The 22,860-nt window shown below is 39.8% G+C and overlaps 1 protein-coding gene across 3 annotated transcripts in view; it reads right to left on the bottom strand.

Moving 5' to 3' along the window:
• The window catches only part of SORCS3 (sortilin related VPS10 domain containing receptor 3), a 596,149-nt gene that overhangs the window by 265,970 nt on the left and 307,319 nt on the right, over positions 1-22,860 (bottom strand). For all 3 annotated transcript variants that reach the window (XM_058697711.1, XM_058697712.1, XM_058697710.1), the window contains exon 4: positions 14,219-14,377. In XM_058697711.1, the coding sequence (XP_058553694.1) occupies positions 14,219-14,377 (159 nt within the window). The remainder of the gene's footprint in view (positions 1-14,218; positions 14,378-22,860) is intronic.

Genomic DNA, 22,860 nt, shown 5'->3' with positions numbered 1-22,860 from the left:
CTGTTGCATGAATTAAGGGAGTGCATAGAAAGGGGGGGGGGGGGTAGGAAGTTAGACAAGATCCAAACTACCATGGTCTATGTGCTAAGTTAAATTTATCCTCCAAACTACAGGGAAGCCAAAGATAAATTTTAAGAACAAACTGGTGGTTGCCAGAGGGGAGGGGGTAGGGAGTTGGGTAAAATACGTGAAGAGGAGAGGGAGATACAGGCCTCCAGTTATGAAACAAGTAAGTAATGGAAATAAAAACACAGCATAAAGAATACAGTCAATGACACTGTAATAGGTATGTGGTAGCTACAGTTGTGGTGAACATGGCATAATATATAAATCTGTCAAATCACTAAGTTGTACACCTGAGATGAATGCAATTTTGTATGTCAACTGTACTCAAAAAAGGAGGAGGAGGAGGAGGAGGAGGAGGAGGAGGAGGAGGAGGAGGAGGAAGAGGAAGAGGAAGAGGAGGAGGAGGAAGAGGAAGAGGAAGATTAAGGTCAACCAAACCTCTTTCTATAACTTCTGGCACATCTGAGATCTACTGACATTTTAATGTGCAAAGAAAGAACAAAAATAAAATACCAAAATAAAACCAAACTAAACAAATCTAGCTTATACAAGCACATAGCCATGATTCTAAAGAATAAGTTTCCATCTCTGACTTCTTTCAGACTCTATTCCCTCAAAGTTCTCCTCAGTGGGTCTCCTTGGCCTGGGCACCATATTTTCTGTTGTGCCTCCATGATTTCCTAACCTTATCTAGGGTCAAGGCCAAAGATCAGTTTGAAACCTTCCTGACCAACGTCAGGACCTCTCATGAGGATCTGATTTACATCTTAGGGATAAGTCCCACCCTCACTTCTTACCTCCCACCCCCATTGTAAAATCTTCCTGGTGGTTGTTAGTTCCATTCCATACACCTCAGGAACATCTCAGGCTACAAAGTAGGAAGAGACTCCTACTCTCCCCTCCACAGGGCCATAGAGACCCATATCTCAATAAGACGTCCATCACCCAGCAACCCTGACATGAATATAAGTTATGGGCTATGTCCCCTCCAAATCCATATGCTGAAGTCCTCACCCCAGTACCTCAGGATGTAACTGAATTTGAGACAGGGTATTTAAAGAGTTAGTTAAGTTAAAATGAGGTCATCAGAGTGGGCCTTAATGCACTATGACTAGTCTCATTTTAAGCAGAGGAGATTAGGACATAGATACACACAGAGGGAAGACCATGTGAAGATACCGGGAGAAGATGGCCATCTATAAGCCAAGGAGAAGTCCCTCAGAAGAAGCAAATCCTACTGACATCTTGATCTCAGACTTCTACCTTCCAGAACTGTGAGGCAGTTTCTATTGGGACAGGCCTAGCAAAATAATAATATGTGACAAGACAGAGAACTTTTTTTTTTTTTTCACCAGAATTCCTCTCAGGAGGACCTCTTAATTACTTCAGGACTTTACGGATCAATGTAAAGAGGAGTCAAAAGTATAGCCTGGATGGCCTGAGTCTGGGTGGAGGTGCAGACAAGCTGAGGATTTTGTCTGCTGTGGGGACAGAAGACCTGTAAATGCCACAGGAAAGGTTAGTGAGGGTATTAGTTTCCTATCAATGCTGTAACAAATTACCGCAAATTTAGTGGCTGAAGACAACACAAATTTATTATTTTTTATACAATTAATAGAACACAAATTTAATTTATAAATGTAAATATAATTTATGGAATTTGTAGAATATAAATTAGAATATTTCCTGGAAATCTGAAATTTGAAATCAGTCTCGGGTGAAAAATCAAGGTATCCACATGACTGCAATTCCTTTCAGAGGCTTTAGGGGAGAATCCATTTCCTTGTCTTTTCCAGCTTCTAGAGGCCACCTGCATTCCCTGCCCTCGTGTTGCCATGTTCAAAGAGTATCATTCCAACTTCTGTTTCCATTGTCATATTTCTTCAACTCTTCTTTTCTTCTTCCCCCTTATAAGAACCCATGTGATTTTACTGGACTCACCTGGGTAATCCAGGATATTGTCTCCATCTCAGGATCTTTAACTGAATCGCATCTGCCCAGTCCCTCTTGCCCGGTAGGAAAACAAATTCACAGGTTCTAGGGATTCGGAGGTAGACATCTTTGGGGGAGGGAACATCAATGAGCTTACAAGAGTGAGGAAAACCAGAGGGTGGCATGACCCAGGAGAGACTAGGGACACAGAGATGTTAAAGGGGCTTTCCCAAGTGAAAACCTATGAGTTATGACTCCTGTCCTTGACACCGTAATTCAGCTACCACCACCTAATCACAAAATGCTTGGCATAGTTGGTTACTGTTCCCCCAGGAGCAGTCACTGACACAAGAATTAAGTAGTTTCCTTGGGAGATGGTGTAGGACTAGAGAAGCAACGCAGGCAATGGAAGGCACTTAATATACGGTATATTATAAAGCCAGCTAACTCTGTGGGCAACCACAACTTAACTACAATGGGAAATTCTGGGGAAAAAAGTATATAATAAATACATGCCTCAGAGTTGTCCCACAGGAGAAATGAGGGAACCAGAGTACATATATACCAAATTCTGTTGGTCACTGGCTGAGGACTGCTCCCACATGTTACCTCCCTGGCACTTCTACTGGGTCCTGTGCAGAGGAGTGGGGTAACCTCTAAAGGGTTTGGAGAGTGACTTCCAGCAAAGAAATGCAAATCCTAGCCCTAGGAAGTCAGCAGGAGCACACTACAGTGGAAATACCAAATGCATATGGGCAGGACATCAACCATGTCTGTGAAAATTAGATTTCTCATGGAAACCAGCGACATGGCTGAGTTTTGCATCCTCACGGATGTGGAGTTGAAACAGTCCAGAAACATTAGGTAACAGCTGACATCTGGAACACATAGAGAATAAACATCAACAGCACAGTGGCTTCTGTGCTTGTCATATACCTTATGCATCCAGAACCGCCATTATTGCAACTCACTCTGTTAACTTCTACACAAAAACCAGTCTCGAACTCTTTGCTAACTGGCTCCAGCTCAGGACTTTCTATAGAGTCCCTGTTTCTAGCATTTCCCTGGTCTGGAGCCAGTTTCCCCCTCCTCCCCCACTCCCACCACATTTGGCTTAGACAGAACATCAATCTGCACTGCCACACATCTCTATTGCTCTTTTGAGCAGATGAAAATATATTGGATAGAGTTTCTCTCCACCTACTACTTCCTCCCTTGATTAAAAAAGAAAATTAAAAAAGAAATGACAAAAAGAAAAATCTCCAACTGTTATTTGCTCCTTCCACTTCACTCTCAGTCCTCAGCCCTTCTTCTCCATTCCCAGCCAGAAGTCAGGCCCTTCTGGGGCTTCCACATCCACATGCATGAGGACAATACGCATGTGGGTACTTTTAAGTAAGAAGTCAATGTTCTAGAATTTAATTTTCTCCTCTCACATTAAACCTGCCATTCTTCACATAATCGGAGTGATAAATGCAGAGTCAGACCTCGTCTCCCTGACATTAATACCCATCAGGACTTCAAATGCAAACAATTGTGACATTCGACTTTATAAAAATTACCAAGTGCACCAACTCCGCTTAATTAAACCATTTAAAAGTTGCTTTTGTTACATTTAATGAATGATATATTATACTGCAATGAAACATGCAGCAATACAAATACTTCACAATGCTTCCAATTAAGACTCACTTCACTTATGCCAATTGACAACACAAGTGTTCCACACTTCATTCAGTTTGTGCATTTTAAATGAACTGGTTAGTGAGAAGGGTGCTTCTGTGCTAATGAGTTTTGTAATCAAGGCATCTATTTTAATTTCAAATTGGCTAGATTGGGGGAAATTGCTAGACTAAATGACTGGTACTAATTAGGATTATAAAAATATTCATCATGCCATGGAATTAACATGGGGGTCTGATTTTCCTACATTTGCATATTGCTTGAGTTTTGGGGAAAAAAATCTTGACAAATTGTCTTCTCTTTAGTAAATTGAACAAACACTATATCTGTTTTAGCCCTTCTTTTCATTTAAAGCATAATACATATTCATGATTTGTAAATGAAGTTAAATGATTTCAACTTCTATCTTCATTACCATATTAAAGATGTTGTCTTCATAAACTTCCTTAAAAAACTTCAAATCATAGTATTACCTATTTAAATGGCAAACTCTTTGGTTTAATCTACATATTAATCCACATGTTGGAACAAATTAACAGGAAAAGTGAGTAAAAATGGACAAAACCTGAAAAAAACCACTAGTGCCTTGTTTATTTTCTGCTTGAGGCAAAATTAATTAGTCCTATGGCCTAACATCAGTAAGCGGGTTTGATGGCTTCCGGCCTCAGGATCTCATCTTGGAAAGTGCCATCAGCTGAGGGATGTGACAGAGGAACCACTGGATGCTTCCAAACGTCTGGTCTTGGCATGGCCAATTGTGTTGTCTCATTATTACAGTGCTCTCTGGGACTGGGATTCAGTATGAAGTGGCCCATATGAATTTCTGCCCAGATGTGGTAGTTAAGTCTGTCTATCCACTAGGGAGAGTGAGGTGTGGTGGTGGGTCCTAATGGGAGATCTCAGGAAGGCCTAGAATAGAGAGAGGGCCAGGCCCCTCATTGGCTATGTGACCTTGAGCAAATTAACACTGCTTGCTCTTAAGAGACATACGCTTACCTATAACTTGGAAATAACACTATCCACCTTGCAGACTCCTATGAGAATTCAATACAATGTACATAAAAGCACCTGTCACTGCCCATACACAGAAGATATTTAAAGACATGTATCTCCATTTCTGAGAAGAACCTATATGTCCAATATTAAATAACACAGCATGGACGTGTAAGAGTTACTCAGCACAAACCTTAATTCACTGCATATGTCTACACCCCTTGGCTCCAGAGTATTTGTTTCCATTACAGCTGTCAAATCAAATAACCAAACACTAATTCAATTTTCGGGTATAGTCACAAAATTCATCTGAAAAACTACCAGAATAAATCACTTCCTTAACATCTATCTATAGTGGATGCTTCTTAATAGTAAGACCTATATCTATCACTGAGTTGTAAATAATATAGACTGAGGTTATATCCAACAAGAGTATACTTTTTGTTAGGAGAAAAAACATAATTTCTAGAGTTTCACAGTTTAAAAGGGACCAGAGTGAAAAACAAAGCTGAAGAAAAGAGAAACCTTAGACTCAATGTACTCCTAGTTCAAGGAAATTTTCTTCTACACCACCCTGCCTCTTCAAAAGGTATTTAAATAATGATTTGAAATATTTTATCTAAAATGACCATTTTCACACCTAAAATGTTTCTTAAGAGCACTGCTTTAGAACTAGGACTTAACATAAGCTATTTAAGAATAGCTTCAAAATTTTTTTTTAATTATAAAAGTAATCTAACAAAATAATGGAAAATTTAAAAGACAAACAGCATGGAAAACAGAATTCCATCATCTTGAGAGATCCCAGGAAATACTTGGGAATATTTCCTTCCTTCCTTTAAAAATTTTTCTTCCCTCCCTCTTTGTTTCCTTTCTTCTTCGCTTTATCTTATTTTATCTTTTGCCTATCTGCATTCAAATAACACAACTTTACTTAACATTTCTTACGCATGAATGCATATGTATATGAATTCATTTGAAATGTAGACGTATTAAATAGGAATTAATGCATATCCATGCTGCTACATGGTCATCAGAACCACCATTTTGATGGCTGTGTAATATTCTGTCAAATGTATGGACCATGATGTAAAGTCTCTTAATGTTGGCCATTGAATGAGTTTCCATGCAGTTTTCCCCATTATGAATGACTTTGATAAACCATCATACCTAAAGCTTTTGTGGTATTTAGTGTTATTCTCTTGGTAGTCTCAGAACTGGAATAAGTTAATCATTGGATTATAATTATGAATACGTGTACATCTTCTGATACACATCACCAAGATGTCTTCCAGGAAGGCAAACTCATTCACATGACCATCAATATCATGTCAGAATATGGGTTTCATCACAACTTTGCCAACACAGGGTATTGTTCTTATGGCATAGAAAGACACACATTTTTAAAAATGAAACCTGTGAAATTAATTGTAAATGGGCATTTTTTGAAAGTTTCCTTACAAATGCTCTGGATGGATCAGGCTCATTCAATATCAATGAATTATTGCCTTTGGTTTAAAGTTTAAGTTTTTTAAATTCTCCTTCTCTATCACTTCCCTCACCTGCTGTCTTCTAACTTTCCTTCCAAGGAATTTATCTGTGTCTATTCCCTCACCACCTTATCCAGAAATCATCTGCATGACATTAAAAACAACCCTGATCGATGGTGACCCCACTGGGGGTGGAACATAAAGATTGCACAGAGCACAAGGGGGATTCTGGAAAGCCAGTCATGTGCTCCTTAATCAGGGTGCTAGTTTCATAGGTGAATTCAGTTTATGAAAATTCATCAAGCTCATGAGATGTAAACTTTCCTATGTATATGCTATAACTTGAGTGAAAAGGATTAAAGATTGACTCTGACATTAATTCTTTTAATGTTTATTTATTTTTGAGAGAGAGAGTGAGAGAGAGACAGAATGTGAGTGGGCAAGGGGCAGAGAGAGAAGGAGACACAGAATCTGAAGCAGGCTCCAGGCTCTGAGCTGTGAGCACAGACATGGGGCCCAAACTCACAAACTGCAATATCATGACTTGAGCTGAAGTTGGACACTTAACCAACTGAGCTACCCAGGAACCCCAAGACTGACTCTGACTTTAAAAGGCCAGGTGCATACACAAAAATAACTCAAAATTGATGAAAGACCTAAATGTAAGACAGGAAGCCATCAAAATCCTTGAGGAGAAAGCAGGGATCAGCCTCTTTGACCTTGACCACAGCAACTTCTTACTCAATATGTCTCTGGTGGAAAGGGAAACAAAAGCAAAAATGAACTATTGGGACCTCATCAAAATAGAAAGCTTCATCACAGCAAAGAAAACAGTCAGCAAAACTAAAAGGCAACTGACAGAATGGGAGAAGATATTTGCAAATGACATATCAGACAAAGGGTTAGTATCCAAAATCTACAAAGAACTTATCAAACTCAACACCCAAAAAACAAATAATCCAGTGAAGAAATGGGCAAAAGACATGAATAGACACTTCTCCAAAGAAGACATCCAGATGGCCGACACATGAAAAAATGTTCAACATCACTTATCATCAGAGAAATACAAATCAAAACCACAGTGAGATATCACCGCACACCTGTCAGAATGGCTAACATTAACAACTCAGGCAACAACAGATGTTGGCGAGGATGAGGAGAAAGAGGATCTCTTTTGCCCTGCTGGTGGGAATGCAAACTGATGCAGCCACTCCGGAAAACAGTATGTAGGTTCCTGAAAAAATTAAAATAGAACTACCCTATGACCCAGCAATTTCACTACTAGATATTTACCCAAGGGATGCAGGTGTGCTGTTTCAAAGGGGCGCATGCATCCCAATGTTTATAGCAGCGCTAGCAACAATAGCCAAAGTATGGAAAGAGCCCAAATGTCCATCGACAGATGAATGGATAAAGAAGATGTGGTATGTGTGTGTGTGTGTGTGTGTGTGTGTGTGTGTATGTACGTGTATGTGTGTGTATATATATATGTATATACATACACACATATATATATACACACACACATATATACACACATATATATGTATATATATATATGTGTGTGTATATATATACACACACACATATGTGTGTATATATATACGTGTATATATATATACACACACATACACGTACATATGTACGTACGTATGTACGTATGTACATACAGTGGAGTATTACTCAGCAATTAAAAAGAATGAAATCTTGCCATTTGCAACTACATGGATAGAACTAGAGGGTATTAAGCTAAGAGAAATTGAAGAAAGACAAGATCATATGACTTCACTCCTAAGAGGAATTTAAGATACTAAACAGATGAACATCAGGGAAGGGCAGCAAAAAGAATAGAAAAACAAGGAAGGGGACAAAATGTAAGAGACTCTTAAATATAGAGAAGAAACAGAAGGTTGCTGGAGTGGGGGGGTGGGCTATGGGCAAGGGGCATTAAGGAATCTACTCCTGAAATCATTGTTGCACTATATGCTCACCTAGATGTAAATTAAACAATAAATACATTTAAAAATAATTAAAAATAAATAAATAAATAAATAGATAGATAGATAGATAGATAAATAAATAAATAAATAAATGAAAGGCCAGGCACTGTCATACCAGTATGACTGGTCAAGATGGCGGCAGAGAATGGAAGCAGGATAGAAGGTATGGTCAGGTCAGGTAGATAAGTTCCTAAGTCTAGAGAGACTTGCCAAGGAAGGGGCAAGCTAAAGAATTCCTGAGTCCAACTAGAATACTGGAGACCTAGGGTCAGAATTAGGCAAAGGGTCAGAGTTGGGGACACTAGGCAGCAGTGTGACCAGTGTGTGCATGAAGACATGGTCACTGCATACAGGAAACAGGTGGAAGAATCCAGAGAAGGCTGTGAGCTGCTCCACCTCCTTCCCACCTGTGGCTGCAGTCACCTCCTTTGCCAAGATACTGTCTTGGCTGAATTTCTACCATGAGAGCAGAACTTCTTTGGGAAGATGTTGGGAAAAGGTCCCTGAGTACCCTACTTAATACACATATATGCTGCATCTCCCATCAATTATTTTGGCAAATATTCATGTTCTCTTCCCTGACAGAAATGTGTCAGCTTACCAAAATGGACACCTAGAATGTAGAGGCAAAGCACAGAAACTCTGGAACTTGATACAGAAAAGCAGGTTTGGGAAGACAAAGGACATGAGATCCATAATTTTATGGTATATTGTTCTTTTGAGCTAATGTTCTCATGAGCAAAGTTGCCATGGGTAGAGATTTTTACTGTGTGACCCTCACCGGATGCAAGTTAATATTGTACACTCAACCAGTTGTGTCATTCAGATCTCAGTTCAGATAGATTAGTGGTAATATTTGAATAACACACAGGTTGTTCCATCTTCTTAATAAAAAAAAAATAGGGCCATTCTTGGTCCACTGTTTTGTTTTCACCTACATGAAAGTAGCCTCATGGAAACTGGTGTTTCTATGGCGATGGAGACAGCACCTCCCCACTATATCCACAAGATATCTCAAAGAGCACGATCAGCTTGCCATAGGTGAGTGGAGCTCTGGACTGTTGTTCTCTTAAATGACACACAAATGGTTTTATAGGCATGGAAGAGACCTAATGAAATTGCAATGTTTTTCTTGAAATAGAAGGTGCCCTTCAGTAGTACTCTCGTTCCCTGGAGGATACGCTTCAAAACCATGGTCATCCCTAGTTAATCCCCAGTAGCTTTATCCCCACCAGGTGGGGAGATATAAAGCCTTTTTCTGCCAATGGCTACTGAGGAAAGTTGTCATCACCTGCTAATCCTGGAGCTCTGAATACAATTACATTTCTAATCTGAGGGTTTACAGGAGAATACAAATGAAAGGAACAGCATCATTTGTATCCAGCATTCCAGAAGTACAGGTTTAAACTTCCTTTTTGAATTTTCAGTTCCTCCACACACCAGATGTTCTAATTCACCAGTGCCCTGTTCATGCAGCCCCAGATAGAGTCCACCACCCAGTAAAGCCTGCATGGAACAACCATCACCTCTTCAACTGTGGACTCTGTTTTGCCAGTGACCATGACCAAAACTGCATCAGCTCCTTAGCCAGCTTGTCAATTTGTCAGCTACTATTGAACTTGTCTGGTAGCAGGTGATCAAAAAAAAAAAAAAAAACCCAAAACAAACAAACAAACAAAAAAAAACATAGCAGTCCACACCCCCCAACTACTGTAACAGCAAGGCTGCATTATGTGTGCTAGTGTTTCAGAAAGTGGTTTTTAAATGGAAATGACTGGCAATTCTAGACCAGTCTAGCTCAGAAGTGTTTGAAAAACAACAGTCTGAAATCCCATGGAGCTCCTCATCTCTGGTCTCCAAAGCCAGTTGTATTTGTTAATGTTTCATTTTGCCAAGTAGATAAATGATAATAGAGAGTTGTGTAACTCTGCCTCTCCCACAGAAAAAAAAATAGCTGTTTTCAATTCTGTCTCTTGTGGAAGACCCCTGTGCCAGGATATATGCACCTGTAAATACATGAGCATGTGCCCATTAAAAACAAAACAAAACAACAACAAAAAAACTACACCAAGTCCCTTGTCAAAATGAGGAATGTTTAAAAATCCAGATTTCTACAGCAATGAGAACATCTATCCATTCAGAGGGCTGCAATATCCTCAAAACCTGTCTTGAAGTCTTTTTTTTAAATCTGTTTTAATAATATTATTGAGCCCTCCAGCTAATCCAAAACATCACAATGTAGTTTCAGTCGTCAATGAGGACATAGCCTGGTGGAAACAAAAGAGAATCCTGACTCTCAAAAGACATTCTAGGGCTTTGATTTGGGGAGGGGAGGGGAAAAGGGAGGGGAGAGGGGAGGGGAGGGGAGAAGGGAGGGGAGAAGGGAGGAAAGGAGAGGAGAGGGGAGGAGAGGGGAGGGGAGAAGGGAGGGGAGGGGAGGGGAGGGGAGGGAAGGGGAGGGGAGGGAAGGGGAGGGGAGGGGAGGGGAGGGGAGGAAATACTGGGGAGGGGAGGGGAGGGGAGGAGAGAGTAGCTGTTCTCTTATTATTCCAATTTAATCAGCCATAACCTATCATGTTTGCTGGTTGTTTTTTAATCATGAGATTCTTATAAAGTCATCTCTTCTTTTGTCTGTGGGGCAAAAGAAGAGCTGCCACAGGAACTGGGAAGCTCCTGGGATGGCCAGAACGGAAGAAATTGGTCAAAAGTCCAGGTCCAGCTGAACAGGAAACAGAAATAACTGCTACATCATGACACATCAAAATTGGAGAGTCATGGCCCATGTACAGGGTCAAGTACAAGGTGCATTTGTCGCTACCTCGCCACCCCTTTGCAACTTTGGAAGTGGGTGATCTCCCACAACCTGGCCTTGAACCAGTACAGTTCCTAGTACAACATTTCCTAGCTGGCTCACAACCTACCATCCAGCATCTCAACTAACATGTTGTTATATTCATGTCTCAATCTCTAGCTACAATTTTGTCCTATCTGGAAGGTATTTCCTTAATTCTCCTGCAGTGCCTTTACTGAATGAGATCTCCTGGCAAGTCTCCTGCAGCTTTGAGGTAAGCAATTTGAAAGGTGAAGCAACTGGATATTGTCCCTTTAAAATATCATTCAATTAGGTCTTTTGTAATACATACAACGTAACGAGATAGCCTTACCGATTCTAAAGAAATTGCCAGTGCATTTCATCAAAGGCACAATAATGAAAACATCGATTCAATCCTCACCACAAACATCTCCCTTTGATGCTGCAGTTACCTTAATACTAACACTTTTCATTTTCTCTAGAAGAAACCAGCTGCCTCAATGCATGCACATCACAGAAGGCTCCAGTCTGAAATAAGACATTTGTATATCAATCTCAACTCCCCTTGCCTCTTCATCCGCTGCTGCATAGCATCACTGTCCTTGACTCTAAACCAATAAATTATTCCAAAATAAAGAAAAACTCTTCTGCACCCTGGATGACTGAGGCTACACGTTTTATGCCAGCTCTGCAAATGTTGCCAGGGGCATCATCTGCCTCCTCACACCATTTATTTAAAAGAATGGCAGGGTACCAGTTAGAAACTTTATGGGCCTGAAGAACATCCAGCCACTTTATGCAAAAGATGTCAACAAGAAAGAGTACCTAAGGAATAATACATCCAGAAATGTGCAGCGTGATTAGGAAAATCCATCAACACCCACTGCCACATTTCCAAATATTTTTACTAAGTGAAAAAGCAGCCACCAAGCCTGAAAGTATTTTGAACACATTATATCCACAAGAGTACTTCCTGAGCAATGGCCCAGATGTTCGCAGCGCTATGGAGATGGAGTTAAAGGATATTCCTTCTAGATACACACAAGGCACACTGCATTTGGTTTATTAATCTTTTGGCATGAGGGGTCTAATCTAGTTTGTCTCTGTATAAATAAAAACATAGTTTCGGATTTCTGAGCATCATCTAGATAAATTTCTATCCAGCCTTTAACAAAGCCAAATAAATTATCTTTTTTTTCAATACAGCTTCGAAATTCCTAGCAACACTAAGCATCTAAACTCACAGACTACCTGACATTTGGCTAAGTCTTTCATACAATATCCACTCGATGCCATGAAAGAAATGTATTTGCAGTGGCTTTTGCTCTGCAAATGTCATATGGGCGTCCTTAGGGGATTGCATTAAGCACCTGGAACCCACCATGAGGCTCCATTAATGAGACATATAAAGGTTATGTTGAAATTATTGTTTAAAGGTGCTGACATCTCTCTCTCCCTCTCTCTCTCTCTCACACACACACACTCATATTTACAATCCCATATTTAAATACATACAGAGAAGCAACTGTTTCAGGATTTAAGAGAACAGAAAAAGCTATTTCAGTTAAGGTTAATCTGTAGATATCTCTCCGCTAGACAGTGCTTACAATTATCTATTTTCTTTCACTGATTGATTTCACAACATTGTTACATAACAGTTTGTCATCAAGCGTTGTACCTAGGTTCTGTACTAAGGCAATACAAAGAAGCATAGTCTAAAGTCTCTTAAGTGTAAGTTGATCAGTTACAGCAGGCTCATTACCATAGCATTTATGCATTTATCCACTAATTTTTTCACCTCACAAAAATTACTGAGCACTTATTAAGTACCAGGCACTGTGTCAGCACTGGTGTTAAATCAGAGAGTAAAACCAAACCTGGCCCTGCCCTCCCGGAGCTTATAGTCTAGTGAGGAATATCGATAATCCTGACATCGCATAAATCAATGTAAAATTTCAACAGTGACAGGCATTCTGAAGGAGGGTATACAGCATTATGGGAAACAACACCAAGGAGCATTTAACTTTGTCAGGGAGTTTAGGGAAGAGGTCCTGAGAAAGTGATGCTAGAACTGAGATCTGACAGTGACGAACTTGATTTCGGGGAAAAAGATTCCAGGCCCAGGAAATGGAGCCAGGGAAACAGCTGGGGTGACAAACTGAAAGAAAGCCATTCAAGGGAAAGTGATAACCTTGAGTCAAGACAGAGGAGGGACCAGCTAAGGAAATCTTAACAGATCCTACAAAGGACTTCAGTCTTTTTTCTGTGAGCAATGAGAAAATGATGAAATCCTAAGATCTACATTTGGAAAATAGGTTGTTCAGGTTATAGTGTAAACACACTGGAAGAGGCTCTGATCACAGCTCAAAGGACAGATATAACCCATGTTTGAGTGGTGGTGGTAATCGAAGGGTCCATGGAATTAAGAGATAGAGATAAGAGTGACAGATTACAGACACTAGGTTTGCAACAAGGAAGTATGAAGGATAACTCCCAGGTTTCTACTTTTGCCAACAAATGGATACAATTAGGGAACACTGGAAGAGAACCAGCTATGTTGGAGGGAGAGCAAAGTTCATTTTTAGAATATGTTGAATCAAGAGGCATCCGAGACACATGAGAGTCAAGGTCAAGTACACAGATGGGTAAACGGATCTCGAGCTTGAAGAGGAGGATTTATCGAGTCATTATATCTTGAAGGCACTTATAGAAAACAACAAAATGGACATGTTTGGGACTTCCCTTCCTTTGCTAAACTACAAGCAATGGTATATTCACATTTTACCAAATCAACACCACATGGTATGCTGGAATACGCCCTAGACTTGGAATCTGACAATACGCATTTGAGCTCCGGCTCTTCCAATGACTAGCTCGGCAGGCTTCAACAAACACCTCAGCCCTTCTGCACCTTTGTTTACTATAGTCACCAGCAAATTATTATGAATACACATTCCCTACTTACTTCACAGGGTTGTTTTAAAGGTCAAATGAGTAAAATTATAGAGAAAATCATCTTCAGCCTATGAAATGATAAACAGCACTGCCAATACGTGAAATGCACCTGCCTGCATATTTTGATACTGAAGAGTAGAAAAGAAAGTTCGTTGCTGCAGACAAAATCAACCCAGATGGATGATGAAATGTCATTGAATCCCTTCCAAAATTTGGACTGAGTAAACAAGCGTTTTTCCCCAGGTGGTACCTGGGTGACAAGATGCAAATAAAAACTGTTTGTTCACCTTTTGATCCAGACTGTAGGCCAGCACCCAGTCTTCCTGCTTGGGATGGAAGAGCAGACTCTGGATGTAGAAGGTGAGCCGGTACTTCTGATAGGTGGCCCCCTCATCTGAGCTGATCAGTAAGCTGCTCTCCATTTCAGGATCACTAAGAAGCATGATCTAAAGGAGAGGGGAGAAAATACTGACAGAGTTAGCATAAGAGAACTACTACAAGAAATTAAAGCATAAATATAAAGTCATCTGTACTTGCATATCACAGCACAGGAAGGGGCACGTGGGTCTCTCTATGAAATATTGGCATTTCCCCCCTGATTTAGTCCTTCATTGCTGAAGGGAGCTGGAATATTGTGCATGGTTAGGTCTGCATACAAACGAGGCTTTGTTTTGTGATGTCCATCTTATAAGTACTTTCATTTTTGATGTCCAGCCTTTAAGTAGTGGGAGCATATTCTTATGGTCCTCTGTCCCCTGACCTTGAGACCATCACAAATTTCTCTTCCTCCCTCCCCCTCCCTCAATTCCTGTCATGCTTCATCACGCTATTGTTCTTACTGCCCTTTAATCGTGAAAAGGATCCCCTTATTATCCCACTGTTTGTTTTGTTCTTTCTGAATGAATTGTTTCAGTGATTTAATTGACTTAAGTGGTCTCAATGATCCCTTTGTTTTCGAGATTTTCCAAAGCACCTATCCCCAAAGGCCCCTGGGGCAAAGACTGCTGCTCAGGAAAGTGTGTCTTCCCCAAGCCAGATGGACAGAATGGTATAGACTAAAAACACTTTGGCATCAGAAGGAGCAGATTCAAACTCAACACTTCTCTGTTCACAATGGGTCACTTGGAAACCTACTTAACTCTAGAGGCCTCAGTTGCCACAACAATAATTGAGTATCACAAGAAGCCAAAATGGTCTTGAACACATAGTCTTGACAAGGGATAGCTATAATTATTATTTTTCTTCCAGTATGTATGTAAAAGCTCCCTCCAATCAGTGCACTTTGACTTCTACTTACAGTACCTCAGTGACATTGGCCTCACTGCACGTGTGACTGACTTTCCAGTATTTAATCCAACAGACATTTAGACACTCAGACCTTTCCCATCATGGAACTCCTAACAGTCTTTGATACCACGGCAATTCCATCCTCCCTGAAGCGTTCTCTTCCAGGGCTTCCGTAACATCACACTCATCTAGCCTTCCTTTTCATCTGTTTTGAATACTCAACTTTCTCTGATCTCTATAATATGACCACTCCTTGGGGCGCCTGGGTGGCTTAGCTGGTTGAGCCTCTGACTTTGGCTCAGGTCATGATCTCACAGTTCATGAGTTCGAGCCCCTCATTGGGCTCTGTTGCTGACAGCTCAGAGCCTGGAACCTGCTTCAGATTCTGTCTCCCTCTCTCTCTGCCTCTCCCCCACTCACACTCCCTTTCTCTCTGTCAGAAATGAATAAACGTTAAAAAAAATTTATAATATGACCACTCCTCAACCCTCAGTTGAGGGTTTTTATTCAACATACCATTCCTCAGGGACTTCTTCCAAGCTTTTTTTTTTATTATTATTATTGCTATCTTTCTGGGGACAACTCATAAATTAAATCTCAACCTGAGGTCTCCTCTCGTCTCAGCCTCAGCTTCTTGGCAGATTGTTCTATCTGAAGGTCCACAAACACCTCAAATTCAACATTCCTCACACTGTACCTCCTCCCAGCCCTACCCATCTCCCACTGTGTCCTGACTCAGTTACTGTTTCTACCAATGATTCAGTATAAAGCCAAAAACCCAAGATTCAGCCTTGACTCTGCTTTTCTACTCACCTCCTAACATTAACCTGTGTTTGAGCCCTGTATATTTTACCTACCAATAAACTCTAAAATCAGATCTAGTCTCTCTCTCTCTCTTTGCCCATTATAACTGCCTTAGCCCAAAATGTGATAATTTCTGCACTGCATCACTGTAAGACCTTCTAGACAACCTCACTGATGTCACATAGCCCTGCCCACCCCCACCCCCCCAGCAATCTACTTTGTACACTGTGACCCCAATAATTGTACTATATAAAACTTATTTGGTTCTGACATTTCCCTACTTAAAACCATTCGATGACTTATCACTGATCTTCCCATATATCCTAAAATCCTTAAAACAGCCTGACAAACTCTCCCCTGCTTATGTCTCTGGCTTCAGCAGCAGCAGCATAGCCCTTTTGACCTTTATTATCCAGCTACACCTAGCTTCTTTGAGTTCCTAATGTTTGCTGAGTGACTGAATGAGCAAACGGGTTTATTTCCTCTTACAGATTTTCCTGCTTTTGGCTATAGTTTCACCAGTTGTTAGGGCTACTTCTTACCACGGTCTGAACCACAGGGCCCAGAGTACAAAATAAAGCCAAAACCCATACCCATACCTCATCAAATAAAACTATTAATGGCAGGATTTTTTAAATGCTACTTATAGTACATATCACTATTACAAAGTAAGCTTTAAAATAGATTCAATCCCTTCAGCTGCTAAGATTCATAGTCCTTTTCCTCTTTTATTCCTTTACAGCTTCCAAGACAAGCTTACTTTCTTTTCCCCAAATATTTGCTTTGGCTTCATTCAAATAAGTTATTACTAGTTATCAGCAAATTTTTAGGGAATGGATCCTGTATAATATTTTTTCCATTCCTACATGAATAATCCAGGGGAAATGATCTGAGATGGGTTTTTCATAGACAGAAGAGAGTCTCTGCCCTTGGGGCTATGAAGGGGGAGGGGCAACTGAGAAAAGCACCCCTCTGCTGCCCTTGAGGAAACCTCAGAGGACATATCTATCCTCCTCACAAAGTCTAAGAGGACAAACACTGAGGAAGAATGAGGCTTTCATCGCAGCCCTGCCCTGCTCCCACCATGTGCTGACGGGCTACATAACAGGCAATGAAATCATTTTTCCCCTGGTGCAGAGAAATTAAACTGCTTATTTTATGCAGGTATAAAGAAGCTTCATGCCTATGATTTTAATTAGAAGATAAGACCAACATCATAAATGGACTTTATTTTATATACCATGAGTTACTATGTACTGAATAATGGTTACCATCAAATATCTAGTGCAATGTATTCTCTTCCCCTAGCAGTTTCCTTCTGGGCACATGTGCACACACACACACACACACACACACACACATAAACACACATCCACACACAAACGCTGCATATATGTGCACACATACCTGTTCACACATACATCAATGCTACATACGTATGGGCACACACACATACACACATGCACACACACATCAACCCATACACAAATGCTGCATGTATGTGTGCACATACACACTCACACATACATCAATGCTGCATATATAGGTGCACACACATGTACACATACACACACATTAATCCGTAAACACTGCATATATATGTACACATACACCCTCACACATACATTGATGCTGCATATATGGATGCACACACATCCACTAATGAATTCATATATAAGGCATATTGACACTGTGTGGTGGTCTTAGAGAGCTTTTACTGGCAGGTGTACATTTTTATTGCAACCTTTCTCTGACATTCTCATCAGAATCCCTTTCATATACTTTGATATCACTGCCAGTGTCTGTATTCAGTCCTAGCCTCTGAGAAGAAGGAGATGAAGGGAAACAGAGCCCTGTATGTTCTGGATTTCAAGTCTGCACTGGCCACACTACCAGATACTTTATCAAAATCTCACACAAGTCAAGTGACAAAAGTATCATCAGTTGCATTGATAAGGAAACAGAGGCTCAGAGGAGGAAAGCAACTTTCCCACTGCCTCCTCTGATCGGCTCAAATGCCACCACCTGCACCCAATACTAACACGTTCCTGGACCTTGAAACCACAGCAAGTTAGTATCTTTATCAGTGGAAGAGCAGAAGTCAGAGGAGCAATTCTTCATTCATCCTTTTCTTAAGCATCTCTACGAAAGTCACCAAAACAAACAAACAAACAAACAAATAAACAAACAAACAAACAATGTAGCTTCAAGAAAGCCCTTTTCTTCCTGTGACTCATATCCACCTCTGGCCAAGAAGCCAAGAAGAATTAAATGAGTAGAAATACAAAGAGGAAATATATGTCAGTGCAGAGGAGGCGGAGGAGGAGGAGAAAAAGAAGGGAAAGAGGAAGAAGAAGAGGAAGAAGAAAAAGGAGACCATAATAGTAACATAAATATAATGTGAGAGCAAATACCTCGCCAGAAGTTGTCTCAAGGTAAAATATGGGTATTGTATATTAATGTATGACATATGTAAAGAAAATCATGCCATATCCACCCAAATTTTTACTGCTAAGCAAGGATTTCAAACACAAATGCATAAGAGGGCAAAATCAGGTAAAATAAGTGAGTGAAGCAAAAAAAAAAAAAAAAAAAAAAAAAAAAGCAAGACAAGGAGTGGTGAAGAATGTGCCAACTTGGAAGGTGCACACCTTTTCTTAAAATATTTAAAGTTAGAGTTTTAAAAAAATGTACCCAAATTAAGTATGTCTGCAGCCTGAATTTCTGAACTAGGCATGTGATTCTTGGCCAAGTTACAATACTACTGAAATCAAGAAATGTAAAACCCTTGCCCCTTAATTTTTAATTACAGGTATAGAGGTATAAAAATCAATGTCTGTGAGCTCTGCATTTGTGAGATTTTGACAATATGAGCAGAGAAGAGCTTCCCTTGGAGATTTTTGTTTTGTTTTATTTTGCTTTTGCTTCCTTTTTGCTTTGATTTTTTATCCAGCTTGTCCAAGATCTGCAGTGGGTGTATGTGTGTACTGGAAGGGGAAAAGGGTATTTCAACTATGGTTTAGCAGAGTTATTAATAGTATAGGCTCCGGGGACAGGTGGTTTGAGTTCAGATTCTCATTCTACTACTTTGCATGTAAACATGAGGATATTACTCAATTTTTCCAAGTCTTTACCTCATCTGTTAACAGGAGACAGGAGCGCCTATGCAGCTCAGTCAGTTAAGCATCAGACTCTTGATTTTAGCTCCTGATTTCACGGTTGTGGGATCGAGTCCCACCTTGGGCTCCGTGCTCGGTGTGGAGCCTACTTGAGATTCTCTCTTGCTGCTCTAAATAAATACATTGCTCTCTAAATAAATAAATAAATAAATAAATAAATAAATAAATTCTTAAAATAAAAGGAGATAATAATCATATCTAACTCACAATGCTGTTGAGAGGATTACATGAGATAATGATTCCAAGAGCTTAGCACAGGCCCATCACTGCTAAATAAACATTAACCTTCATCTTTAAATCACCCAGGGTAAGAGCACAACTTAAGTCAGAAGCGATGCCAAGCAGGTTGGAGACAAATTGAAGCAATTCGGGGATTATGTGCCTCCCTCTTGTTCGGTGAAAAGAGTTTCAGATGTGCAAGATGATGAAGTTCTAAAAAGCTGCTGCACAACATCCGTGCTTGCAGTTAATAACAGTGTATTTGTACAATTTGAAGACTTTGATAAGAGAGCAGATCTCACGTTAGGTGTATTTTTTTTTTTTAACCACAATTAGGAATACCATGAAAGGGTAAAAGAGAAAAAAGAAAAAAACAACTACATTTTACATGTGCTTTACACTGCTGGTAATATTTTAAGAAAAACACTTTATTAGCAAATATCAACACCGCCAAAATGAACACCAATCAGTAGGTAATTGGGAATTTGCTAAATTTGTTTGTGGCTTTGAATGAATGACCACTCTCCTCTCTTCAGTGCAAAGCTCCAGCACATGAAAGATTAAACACATCACTGCCTTAGGGGTGAAAACCTCATATAACTGGTCTCTATGGATCTGGCTGTTTACTGTATGTGAATTGTCTGTATCTCAGATTAGAAATGGACAAGGTTTAGAGTTCACCAACATTTAGAATTTTTTTTTTTTTAGTTTGTAATGTTTTTTGCAGGAAATTCCTCAGGAATTTGAGTAACAGCACCCCTAATTTTAATGGGGTTTTGCAAATCACAAAGGACACTGGTGAAGGTCAGGAATCAGGCGGGGGCTGTGCTTAGTCTTATGCTTTCACAAGCCTGTCAAGTCTATTTATGCCTAAACCAGTCAAAATTAGTATCGAAGAGGTCACAATCCTCCCCACAACTCTTTCCAGAATGCACCCTTTCCTGTTGTTTGGCAAGTCTTACAATATCACCAGTGAATATGTCATTTCATTCAATTGGATCTCTCTGGTCTGTGTGCCATCTATAAAATGGGTGAAAGCTAAAGGTTTCTCAGTTTCTCGCTCTGCCAGAGAACCCGGGAGTGCAAAGGAACAGATTGTTGGTCAATGCTTTGAACATGGTCTCAGAAGACAAGTACATTCTCCTCTGAATGGAAAAGGAGAAATGCTATAATTTACTATATAATTGAGTCTTAATGGGAGATGCTTAGCACAGTTAGTGTTCAATAAGAAATAACAATAGTATCAATACAAGCTCACAAAGAATATAAGAAAGATGTTCTTTAAGCTGACCCCTAAACCACTGACGTAATTGATATATTGTTGAGTATTGACTTATACACAAATAGAGCCTGTTATAGATAAGGCTTTTAATCATGATATAACGATATACCAGCATTCCCCTCCACTGCCATCCATCTACCCAACTCTCTGTATTTCTGTCTATCCATTCATCCATCCATCCAACACCTCCTCTTGTATCAGTGGCTCTCAACGGGGGCAGGGTGGGGGACATGATGCCCCCATGGACATTTACCAATGTATAAAGACACTGTAATTACCACAATTACAGTGGTAGCAGAGGGAGTTACTGGCATCTAGTGATTAAGGCCAGAGGTGTTGCTAAACACATCACAATGTACAGGACAGCACCTTACAACAAATAATTATCCAACATAAAATGTCAACAGTACCGTTGAGAAACCTTAATCATAATATATGCATAATGTATATACACATATATATACATATAAATCCTATATTAAAAAAATATAAACTACATACATTTTACAGATGCACATCAATGCATATTTATGCATATACATGTCTCTTTCACCTATTGCCATTTATGCATGCCATTCACTTTGCCAAGATTAGACTCCCCATCTTTCTACCCAACCCATTGTATTAAGCATATTTCTACTTTGCCTTTAGAATTTAACATAAGCACCACCAATAAAGCAACAGCCATCGAGGCCAATCAGGGAGGAAAAAGCACAAAAACAACTCAACTACATAAAACAAACAACTGGATTAAAAAAATGGGCAAAGTACTTGAATAGACATTCCCCCCAAATATGTATATGTATGTATGAATATATGTGTGTGTGTGTGTGTGTGTGTGTGTGTGTGTGTGTGTGTGTGTATAACTGGCCAAAAAGTACATGAAAAGATGCTGACCATCACTAATCATTAGGGAAATGCAAATAAAAACCACAAATGAGATACCACACCTCACACCCACTGGGATAGCTATGATAAAAAAAGACAGAAAATAAAACTAGAAAATAACAGGTGTTGGTGAGGATGTGGAGAAAATGGAACCCTTGTACACTGTGGGCATGTGGGAATGTAAAATGGTACAGCCGCCATGATAAACAGTATGGTGGTTCTTCATAAAATGAAAAGTGGAGTTTCAAATGAACTAGCATTTCACCTCTGGGTATATACCCAAAAGGACTGAAGCAAGGTCTCAAAGAGATGCTTGTACACCCATGTTCATAAAAGCATTATTCACAACAGCCTAAAGCTGGGAGCAACCCAAATGTCCATTGATGGAGGAATGGATAAACAGAACGTGGCATATACACACAATCAAATATTATCCAGTCGTAAGAAGGAAAGCAGTTCTGACATACACTACATCATTATGAAACACAAGGATGTTACGTTAAGTGAAATAAGCCAGTCACAAATAGACAAATACTATATGATTCCACTTACATGTGGTATCTAGAGTAGTCAAATTCATGGAGACTGGGAGTAGGATGATGGCTGCCAGGAGCTGGGGGAAATGGAGAATGAGGAGTTGCTTAATGAGTAGAGACTTTTAGTTTTGCAAGATGAAAGGAGTCTGGACACTGGCTGCACAACAATGTGAATGCATTTAACACCACTGAACTGTACCCTTAAAAATGGTTTAAGATGGTAAATCTTATGTTATGTGCCTCTTACCACATTTAAAAAAAAAAAAAAACACAGAAGTAAAGATATACAGGGGCAGTTTGGTGGCTCAGTCAGTTAAGTGTCTGACTCTTGATTTTGGGTCCGGTCATAATCTCACAGTTCACAGATCTCGTGATTCTGAGACCAGCATCAGGCTCTGCACTGATAGCAGGGAGCCTGTTTGGAATTCTCCCTCTCTCTCTGCCCCTCCCCAGCTCATGCTCCCTCTGTCTCTCTCAAACACTTTAAAATAAATAAATAAATAAATAAATAAATAAATAAATAAATAAATAAAATACACAATTAGGCACGAAATGACATAGAACAATGTGCTGAGGAAAATTTAAAACCAATCAAACAAACACATAAACACTATTTACTGAGTCTTTATGCCAGGCTCGATTATAAAGACTGGAATTAGAGCAATAATCAAACCAAATGAGAATCCCTGCCCTCAGGGAGCATACATGCTAGGGGGAGAAGAATAGATAGTAAG

The sequence above is a fragment of the Neofelis nebulosa genome, chromosome 13 (genome assembly GCF_028018385.1).
Source record: "Neofelis nebulosa isolate mNeoNeb1 chromosome 13, mNeoNeb1.pri, whole genome shotgun sequence".
Lineage (NCBI taxonomy): Eukaryota > Metazoa > Chordata > Mammalia > Carnivora > Felidae > Neofelis > Neofelis nebulosa.
Note: the sequence above shows the minus strand (reverse complement) of the source record. Positions and strands in the feature narration are given on the sequence as shown.